This window comes from Pseudonaja textilis, chromosome 10 (assembly GCF_049901715.1).
Source record: "Pseudonaja textilis isolate UNSWEBS1 chromosome 10, rPseTex1.2, whole genome shotgun sequence".
In the NCBI taxonomy this organism is placed as follows: Eukaryota; Metazoa; Chordata; class Lepidosauria; order Squamata; family Elapidae; genus Pseudonaja; species Pseudonaja textilis.
The window spans coordinates 11453674-11464547 of NC_141999.1; the positions used below are offsets into that span (position 1 = coordinate 11453674).

Here is a 10874-nt window from a genome sequence, read left to right on the forward strand (position 1 = left end):
TGGATATGGAGTTAAACTCAAAATTAAAGTGGAAAAAAACACTGCAGGCTGATCCAATTTTGATGTAATGTCCTTAAAACAAGTAAAAATGAGGCTCAGTAGTGTGTGTGGCCTCCACGTGCCTGTATGACCTCCCTACAATGCCTGGGCATGCTCCTGATGAGGTGGCGGATGGTCTCCTGAGGGATCTCCTCCCACACCTGGACTAAAGCATCCCCCAACTCCTGGACAGTCTGTGGTGCAATGTGGCATTGGTGGATGGAGCGAGACATGATGTCCCAGATGTGCTCAATTGGATTCAGGTCTGGGGAACAAGCGGGCCAGTCCATAGCATCAATGCCTTCGTCTTGCAGGAACTGCTGACACACTCCAGCCACATGAGGTCTAGCATTGTCTTGCATTAGGGGGCACTCAGGGCCAACCGCACCAGCATATGGTCTCACAAGGGGTCTGAGGATCTCATATCGATACCGAGTGGCAGTCGGCCTACCTCTGGCAAGCACATGGAGGGCTGTGCGGCCCCCTAAAGAAATGCCACCCCACACCATTACTGACTCACTGCCAAATCGGTCATGCTGGAGGATGTTTCAGGCAGCAAAACGTTCTCCACGGCATCTCCAGACCTTGTCACGTCTGTCACGTGCTCAATGTGAACCTGCTTTCATCTGTGAAGAGCACAGGGCGCCAGTGGTGAATTTGCCAATCTTGGTGTTCTCTGGCAAATGCCAAACGTCCTGCACAGTGTTGGGCTGTAAGCACAACCCCCACCTGTGGATGTCAGGCCCTCATACCACCCTCATGGAGTCTGTTTCTGACCGTTTGAGCAGCCACGTCACATTTGTGGCCTGCTGGAGGTCATTTTGCAGGGCTCTGGCAGTGCTCCTCCTGTCCCTCCTTGCACAAAGGCGGAGGTAGCAGTCCTGATGCTGGGTTGTTGCCCTCCTACGGCCTTCTCCATATCTCCTGATGTACTGGCCTGTCTCCTGGTAGCGCCTCCATGCTCTGGACACTACACTGATAGACACAGCAAACCTTCTTGCCACAGCTGGTATTGATGTGCCATCCTGGATGAGCTTGTGTGGGTTGTAGACTCCGTCTCATGCTACCACTAGAGTGAAAGCACCACCAGCATTCAAAAGTGACCGAACCATCAGCCAGAAAGCATAGGAACTGAGAAGTGATCTGTGGTCACCACCTGCAGAACCACTCCTTTATTGGGGATGTCTTGCTAACTGCCTATACTTTCCACCTGCTGTCTATTCCATTTGTACAACAGCATGTGAAATTGATTGTCAATCAGTGTTCCTACCTAGTGGACAGTTTGATTTCACAGAAGTGTGATTGACTTGGAGTTACATTGTGTTGTTTAAGTTTCCCTTTATTTTTTTTGAGCAGTGTACAATGAAGTGGATTCTTAGGCTTCATCTCAGAGCAGTATTTCTTAATCTCAGCCACTTTAAGATGTGTGGACTCCAACCACAAAATTCCCCAGCAAACACAAACCAAATTAATATTGTGTCCATATTCGCCAATTTGTACTGTAGCTGACTTAATAAATGATAGTGGATTTTCTCACCAGTTGACTTGGTCAACAAACCATAGTTAGCATGATGTGCATATTGGAAATCTGAGTGAAAGCAAGAAAAAATCGGAATGAAAATACATACATGGTTGGAAACTATGATCAAGCAACATATAGATCTGAAACAAGAAACATTTTTGTTGAGTATAATGCTGGAGGGCTATGATAAAGGGACTATATATCTGGTTTTGCATAAATTGACAGCAGCGAGGATTGTATCTGCACAATACTGGAAAAATGAGAACACTCCATTAGGTGAGGATGTAAAATATTAGACTGTGCAGAGATGGATAGATTGACATTAAAAATAAAGGACAAAGAAGATACAGAATACTACTTAACATGGAATAGATTTTACGAGTGGTTAGAGATAAGAAGTAGACATTAGATGAAGAAAATTGCTTATGAATAAAGATGGTTAATAATTATAAATATGCCAATATAACCAACAGAATTACAAATAAGCTATTATAAAGAGAGCTCTAGTTAAAACTATTCTGTTACACTATTACTATTGTTATTAGTATCTGTTAATATTCCTTTCTGTTCTTTCTTTGCTTTTCTATAAATGATATACCCTGACAATACCTGACAATACACTGTATTCAAAATGTTTTGTGTGTGTGTGTGTGTGTGTGTGTGTGTATGTGTGTATAAATCTGAGTGTCCCCACCAATAATGTCCATAACAAACTATGATGTCAACAGGTGCCTCTTGTGCAAATGATGTGATTATTACCCCAGGATGTCTGCTGCAATTATGTACATCACATCATTTGTACAACCACCCCATACCTGCCTATAGTTCCCCAACTCACCACAGCCAACTCATTGCAGCAAACTTGCTGCAGCCAACTCGCTATGGCCAGCTCGCCATGGGACAAGAGTTACACTTATATCAAAGAAATAGTGGAATAGAATCATTGAAGAAAGGATGTCGAAGGAGGGACAGAATGAAATATGAATGACAAAGACAGAGAATAGATGGGGGCAGGGCCAGTCAGAGGTGGGATTTGCTGGTTCTCCAAACTACTCCAAATTTCCGCTAGTGGTTCTCCAGAACTGGTCAGAACCTGCTGAATGACACCCCAGGAGTTGGCTGCAGCAAGTTGTCCCATTCCATTCCCGCGAAACATCTTTCCTTGGTTTCTTCCTTCCTGGTAATTCTGGCCAAAGAATACCCTGCAGCGTACATTTAGCGGTAGTTTCTCTGACCCAAGCATGTGACAAAATGGCAAATTTAAAATGTACATATTTCAACTTCCGGAATTCCCTAGCAATTCTGGGAGTTGAAGTCCACACTTAAAGGGTTAATCTTAACGGTTGAGAAACAGTGGCTTAGAAGGATAGGCAAACCTAGTTATTATGATTTAAAGGGCTATTACAAGAAGATGGTATGAATTTCCAAAGAATGGAAAGACGCCAACTTGAAATAAAAAGGAATTTCCTGCACATGGACAGGTAGCAGCTGCATTCTGGGGTTTCACAGAGGAGTGTTTTTCTTTTCCCAGTTCTATCCAGAAATACTGTGAATTAAACAGGGCTCTTTGCTTGTAAAGCAACTACTGCATTGCCAGATTCCCTAATAGCACCGTTCCTTTACAAGTGGCAGGTTCATTTCAGTCTTTGCAGAGTTCAGCTGCAGAGATTTCAACTTTCTCCTTAACATCTGACCAGGCCAAACACAATTTTGTTTCCTTGTTTCCTTCCTCCCACATTAAACTCCCCTTTAGAAATAAATATTTGAAGGAGGCCCTTTACAAAGTAACGAGCCATAAATCCACAGGGAAGACTTATTTAGGAATAGAAAGTTTGTTACAAGCCATTGTCTTCTTCCACAATGTTTCTTCTTGCTTGCACAACAGCACTTCCCCACAACAGTCCAGTTCCTTAATTTTGTTGCGGATGGGTCAGTGAACAGGAATGTGCAAAAATAATACAGCAGAAGTAATGTGCAGTGTTCTCATCCAGGAGAAAGAACCTGCCTTCCTCCTTATTAAACAAAAATACTGCGCACAAGGGTTATCTTCCTCAGGCTTAAATACCACCATCTGTTTTAGCAAGTATGCCTTCTAATTAATTACTGTCCAGTCTAAAACAGAAAAAAAAATGTATGAGATTCCAGGATATACAAAACAGGCCCTCCATAAAAGTAATAAACAAGATCTTCAAAGATCAGCTTGCAGCCTACTCAAATTGGCACAGGTTTTCCATTTATAAGGCAAATTTTGATGGAGTGTAAAAAAGGGAATTTCTCTATACCAGTTGTACTGTTCTTTTCCCAAATCCAATAGGCTTTCTGTGCCTTGATGTATAAATATTATTGCTCTATCAAGAAAAGCCAGTAAAGCTATTTCACCTAACTTCAGAAGCCAAATATAAAGGAAGTGTGACAATGGAACATGTTTTTTTCCTAAATCTCATCAGTGTCCTCTCTTGACTAAGTTCAGGATATTACTTGCCTAAAAGAAACCTGGTCAGAAATATTCCTGATATGTTTCTCAGGAACGCAGGAAGTTTTTGTATTATATTAGACCAGTGGCCCATCAAGCCAGAATCAGCATAGCAACTTCAGAATTTTGGGCAGCAGACTCTGCTAGTCATGTCAGATATTAAACATGGGACCTTCTGCAGGCAAAGTATCTGCAATAGAGCTGTAGTTTTGGGAAGTACCACTTACAGAAACTTCCAATGAAAAAAACCCTAGTCAACGAAGATGTCAAATGAAGATCTAAGGCAGACAAGAAAGCAAAATCTATAATTCACATTCCTGGTTCTCCATAGGTTTGTATTGGAGGGTTCTCAACAGAAGGCTGCCCAGCTATTCTAATAGGCCAACCTTTCCTCCAGGTGTCTTCCAGGTGTGTTGCATTCTGACACCAATATTATCCAGTTAGCATGGACAAAGCCAAGAAGCCAGCAGGATGTCTGTTTGGAGAAAGAGATCATAACTATAGGGAGGGGCACCTATTTTAAATATATACCTTGACTGCTAAGGAAAAACACACACACTTTTTTTCCTGCAGACTCAGTTGTGTCCCAGTGGAGATCACACACAGATGGTGGAAGAATACAATTTAGCCCATGCTCACCAGTCTCCTTCCAGATCCACTTAAATTTCCAAAAATAAACCAGAATAATCTCTATATATGCCGTTTGGCACATAATACACTTAGTTACAAGATTAACCTGAACGAACAAGGTATCATTCCAGAAATACACTTTTTGTACACATAGAAGGTCACGGTGGTGGTGCAGTCAAAACTCTGCCTGTCCTTTATGTGCATCAGAGGGCATCATAATTGCACCACGATTTATTTGACCATTCCCAGGGTGGCTTCTGACCCTCAAGAATGCTGTGAGTCAGGTAATACAGAGCACATGCCAAGAGACAAAAGCACATTGATTTGCCTTTCTGTTCATCCTTGCACCTCTTCTCTAGCTATAACACTTAGAATGTATATGCCACTTCATCATCCTTTTACGGCCCTCTCTAAGTGTTTTAAAGAATCAGCCTTTTGCCCCCAACAATCTGAGTCCTCATTTTACCAACCTCAGAAGGATGGAAGGCTGAGTCAATCCTGAGCTGGTGAGGATCAAACTCCAGGTTGTGGGTAGAGAGAGCTTGCAATCCTGCATTTTAACCACTGAGCCACCAGGGCTCATAAATTGTTGGAAGCTGCCTTCCGTAATTTCCTGGGCACCCATGTGCATCATATGGCTACATAGCATCTCTGGAGGAACATCCAGGTAGTCCTCAATCTGCAGCCACAATCGGAATTTGTGTCAGGAAGGAAGGCAGTTGTTAAGTGAGTTGCTCCCAATTTTACAACCTTTTTTGCCAGGATTATTAAGTAAATATGGCAGTTGTTAAGTGAATCGTGCAGTCATTAAGCAAATCTAAGTTCCCTCATTAACTTTGCTGGTCCGAAGCCAGCCAGTCGCAAATGGCAATCCCATGACACACACCCACACCCCATTCCGCAACCATGCCAAACCCCTGAATTTTGATCACATGACCGTGGGAAGGTCACTTTTTTTCGCTGCCACTGTAACTTCCAATGGTCACTAAATGAATGACTGTGAATTGAGGGCTACCTGTATCACCTTTCCCCAAGGAAAGGGGGCAGCTTTTCTGTCTGGCTCTACAGAAAGGAAGGCATTTAAGAAAGGGAAGGAGAGCTTGGAGCAAAGGAAGTTCTTTTCCTACACGCCTTAACTTTTGTGTCTCTCTCTCTCTCACACACACACACACCAACCCCCAGAGGCCGGTGGGCACCCATAACCAACCTACCTAGTTTCATCAGGCAGGCGAGCAGGATCCAGAGCGTGATCTCGAAGGGCAGGTGCACCTCTTTGTACTGAAGGTCCAGAACCGGGAAAACTTTCCGGTGCTTGCCGTGCTCGCTGGTGGAAACATTCTTGGGGTGTCCGGCGTCGGGGGGCCTCTCGGCGGGAACCGGCGGAGAGGCGGTGATGCCCTCGGTCACCAAGCTGGGCTGCCGAGTGATCTCCATGGGAGTATCCGAGCCGGAGCTCTGAAGCACCGGCAGCAGGCCCAGCAGGGCAGCTGCGCCGAAGAGGAAAGGCAACGCGCGGAAGGAGCAGCGGGGCCTCCCCGTCCCCAGGCATTGCGCCGGCATGGTGCTCCTCTCGTTCCCGGGCAAAGCCGGAGGCGGCCAAGAGGGGTGTGGATTTCCGACGACCCTGCCTGGCGGTCAAGGCTTCATTGGAGGAGGGGGGTGTCTGCGGAATCAATGGAGGCCACCGACGAAACGGAGCCCGGAGAAATCCACCCGAAGCGGCGCTTGACCGGGCGAAGCGCTCATCCTAGGGGAAGGGCCGGCTTAGGACGGCGCGCCCGGCTGCGCCTCCCTTCCTAGGGACCCGTCTCTGCGGGGCGAGGGGGACGAGAGTTCAGAGCCCCGGGCGCTCAGCCGGCCAACCGCCCCTCACCTGCCAAGGCAACGCGAGGCAGACCGATCCTTCAGCCGGTGCCCAAATGCGCCTTCCAGAGGCGAGCGCCTTGAACTTGGGACGGACCTCTCACCACCTCCAAGGACAGCTGAGCGGGGCAGTTCGCAGGGGGTTTGTTTGGCTGGGAGCTGGAGACCGACCCCCCCCACCAGCAACAGCAGCAGAAGACCCGGCCGGGAGAAGCGGGCAGCAGCGGCCGGGTGGGGAGGGAGGGAAGAAAGGGCAGGAGGACGAGCGAGCAACCGGACAGCCGAAGAGGCAAGAGAAGAAAAAGCAGGCAACCGCAGTCAGGCCGCTTCCCAGTCAGGCTGCAGGAGAAGGCGCCTCGCGGGCGGGATGGCTTCTTTCTCCAGGAGCAGCCGACAGGCCAGCAGCAGCAGCAGGAGAAGGAGGAGGAGGAGGCGGCGGCAGGCACGGAGGGCTTGGGCTCCCCAGAGCTGGGAAGAAGGAAGCTGAGCCTGTTCCGGATCCTCGTGCGCCGCAGCGGGGCAGCTCCGCCCGGCCCGGCTGCTCCTCCCCCGTGGCTCCCAACGCGCGGCCGGAGGACGCTCTTTTCCTCTCTCTCTCCCACCCCGCCCGCTGCCTTTGCCTGATCTCTGCCGAGACAAGGACACCGCGGGGAGAAGCGGAGGGAGAGAAGAGGAGGAGAGGAGGGCGCCGACGACGCCACGCCGCGCCTCCCTCCCTCCCTCCCTCCGCCGCCACAGCAGCCTCCGCCGGCTGGAAGCAGCACTACACGGGAGCCTCCGCGTCGCAACCGGCCAGGAGGGCTGGGTGCCAGCCAAGCCACCGGACAAGCGAAGGAGGACGGAGGAGCCACGTCCCCGGCCTGCCTGGAGACGTCTCGGCCCACCAGGCTTTCAGACCGCCCGTTCTAGCCAGCCGCTTTCAAGGGCAGCTGAAAAGCGTTGGGGGAGCAATAAGCCGCGATAGCGGGCGCCGGACGGGTCACTCCGGCCGCCTGGCAAAGAGAAATCGCCTCAGCGCGTCTTAAGTGGAGCTACCGAATCTGAATGCTGATATCCAGACGACGACCAGGACGGGGGAGGAGGCCTCTTCAATAGTCTCTAGAAGGGAGCAGTTGGGCTGGGGTAGTGATAGTACCCGACTTACATCCATTCGTTTAGTGACCGTTCCAAGTTACAACAGCACTAAAAAACTGACTTATAGCAGTAGCACTTAGACTTATTAGAATTCTTTATTGCCCAGGTGTGATTAGACACTCAAGGAATTTGTCTCCCATGCATAAGCTGTCAGTGTACATACAATAGTGATAGATCATTATCATTGTAAAAATACATTCATTGTATACCGTGAGGGTCTTCAAACTTGGCAAGTTTAAGACTCGTGGACTTCAACTCCCAGAATTCCTGAGCTAACATGACTGGAGGAGGAATTCTGGGAGTTGAAGTCCACAAGTCTTAAAGCTGTCAAGTTTGAGATACTGCTTCACCGTGCTTTACAGCCCTGCCTAAGCAGTTTACAGAGTCAGTGTATTGCCCCCAACAATCTGGGTCCTCATTTTACCCACCTCAGAAGGATGGAAGGCTGAGTCAACCTTGAACCTGAGGTGAGATGTGAACTGGCAACTGGCATGGTCACTAAACGAATTGCTGTAAGTCGAGGACTACCTGTCATGTTCCGAGTAATGCTCCCAATCAACTCAAGACCCAGGCCTTGGCTTCCTCAAAAAAAAAAAACTTCTTTATTGGGTACATCATATTCGCATGGTCAAAGGTCAAACCAACACTGCATAATTCCCATGGCTTTGGCACACTTAACTGTTTCACTTGGTGAAAGAAATTTGGGGCTCAATTGTGGTTGTAAGTTGAGGACTAACTAGATAGTCCTCCATTTTTTAGCACAATTGAGACCAGAATTTCTGTTGCTAAATGAGCCAGTTGTGAAGTCCTTTTTTGCCAGAGTTATTAAGCGAATCCCTGCAGTTGTTAAGTGAATCATGTATCATTAAGCAATTCCAGATGTGTCTGACTTTGCTTGTTGGAAACTGGCTGGGAAGTTTGCAAATAATGATTCCATGATCCCTGGACACTATAAGTATTGTAGCATTATTGCAAATACATTTACACAACGTTTCTAACTCAAATCATTATATAACAAATTATGAAAAGTATGATAGGGTGTGGAGTATTATTACAAAACAGAAGATGAGGGGCTTCTCCAAGCTCAGAGTCAGTTGAATGGTCAGTTGCTGAGAATCATCTATCTGATGTGCTTTGTAAGCTCCTAAGAAGGCACTACAGTATCTTTTTTTTCTTTCCTTATGCAAAACAAGGCATTAATAGTGTTACAAGGATAAGTATTCATGAGAGATTGTACTATCAAAATCAGCTGAGGTTGGCTAATGTTTCCATCAGGATTGGGCAAGCTTTTATTGACCACAAAAGAAAATAGTAGCAATTGCATTTTTTTTCTTCAAGGTTCTCTGAACCTTAAAGTGGAATACAATGTGATTAAGTTCACAACCTCTCTTCCCAGATGTTGCAGTCCCAACAATTGCCTCCGCTCACCTATACTATTAATAAATTTGAAAGAGACCGATATGTGTTTCAATTAGGCATTTGTTTCATATCTGGTTGGTCTCTAAAAAACACTTTTACGCATCCTTCCTTGAACCGTAGTGAGTTCTCAACTTTCAGAACAGTGAGAAAATGAATTTAAAAATTCAGTATAAACTGCCCACAAGACATACAAAGACTAACTAACCAATAACTCTGAAAAATGATAAAACTATGGACATTGCAACATTCTACCGTGCAGCAGCCATATCACTGCAACTCGGACCCTGGCTGCATTTTTCACAGGGCTATAAAGATAACAGTTTGCAAAATTGGAGAGAGGTAGAACTAATAAGGAACATTCTGCAGAGGCTGCCTCCATGTGGAGAGAAAAAAAAATTAACAGAGGAACTAAACTGCTAAAGCTCCAAAGTCTCCAAGTAAGATGTACTTTCGTATACAGAAAAGGTTATCTTCAAAAATGGTGCATTCAGGTTACAGTCTGAGATGCTTTTACCTGCCAGCAGAGAAAGACATTCAGTTTTTCCAAAGGTCAACTGTGGAAGTTACTGGAACGGGAACTCATTTTTGTGCATACAATGATCTTGCTGCAGTTACCATATACTGTACAATAACAGTTTCCTGAATTTCTATTCTAGTTCAGCATCCATAAAGTAACCAATAAAAATAATTCTGGTTTCATTATAATATTAGTCTACAATATCTTTTGCATCATGTATGAATTTGCACCCAGAATTCATACTGCAGATCTTAAATGTTGCTGAGGTTAAGAAACACTGGCTTAGTGTATTGTGTGAACTGCGATTTGTTCAGAAAACTGGGATTTGTTCAATGAGCTATGTTGAAACAACCCACCTTTGCAGGGTTATTAGCTCCCCCACCCCAGCCTGGTTTAATCTGAGAATGATGTGGTAGAAATCCCATATCATATGTTTGCCCAGACAGGTCTTCTATGTTTAACTGGGCATTTGCTTGGATCATGGCAAGGATCCCTATAACTTAAGGGTGTAATTTTCCATATTTCTAAAGCAACCGCTTCTCTGTATCCCCCTCCTGGGCAATATTCCATTTTAAAAAATCACTGTCTGAAACTTTGTAATTCTGTGCATGGATATTAGGAAATAATTTCCCAGGAAGCACCATATACAACTTAAGGGACATCCCCAGCACCACATAAACGATAGTAGCCTTCCTAACTTCCAATAGTATGTAATACAAGGACATCTGGTGATCTCCAAAGATCTTAAGAGGTCCACAAAATCAAAATTATCTGCCAGATATTGAACATATTTGAATTATTTTTATTTCTTAAAACAATAGTATTTTTATTAACTTTTAAAAATTAAGTGAATGTTTACAATAATGGTTGTTCTTTTTACATGATTCAATAAATGTTCTATGACGGCATCAATTTTAATTTTTAATATAGTAAACATCGATAAATATAAGTTATAACCCATACAAACTGAAGTTCTTTGGGGTTCTCCAAATTTTTAAAAAGTATGAAGGGGTCCCGAGTTCAAAAAGTCCAAGAAACGGCTCTAATTTGCCAAATGAGACCATTGCCCCTTTGAAAACTTCAACTCCCAGCACCCCCTCCACCCGTAATAACCCCGCCCCCTTGTGTTCCCTGTGTCGTCTCCCTCTTTCTCTTACTCTAACTGCGTAGATTGGCCCGGGCCGCCCGCCAATTGGCGGGTTCCCTTTGGGCGAGATAGCTGTCGCTCCCTTCCCGGCCAATGAGGCGTGGAGAGTTAAAGAGGGTGGGTTGCTTAT

The 10874-nt window shown here is 45.7% G+C and overlaps 1 protein-coding gene across 1 annotated transcript in view; it reads right to left on the bottom strand.

Annotated features, from left to right (window-relative positions):
• Positions 1-7263, bottom strand: part of SLC9A1 (solute carrier family 9 member A1) — an 81262-nt gene extending 73999 nt beyond the window's left edge. Inside the window, exon 1 of the mRNA XM_026702526.2 lies at positions 5876-7263. Coding sequence (XP_026558311.1) covers positions 5876-6224 — 349 coding nt within the window. The 5' untranslated portion in view covers positions 6225-7263. The remainder of the gene's footprint in view (positions 1-5875) is intronic.
• Positions 7264-10874: the final 3611 nt, after the last annotated feature.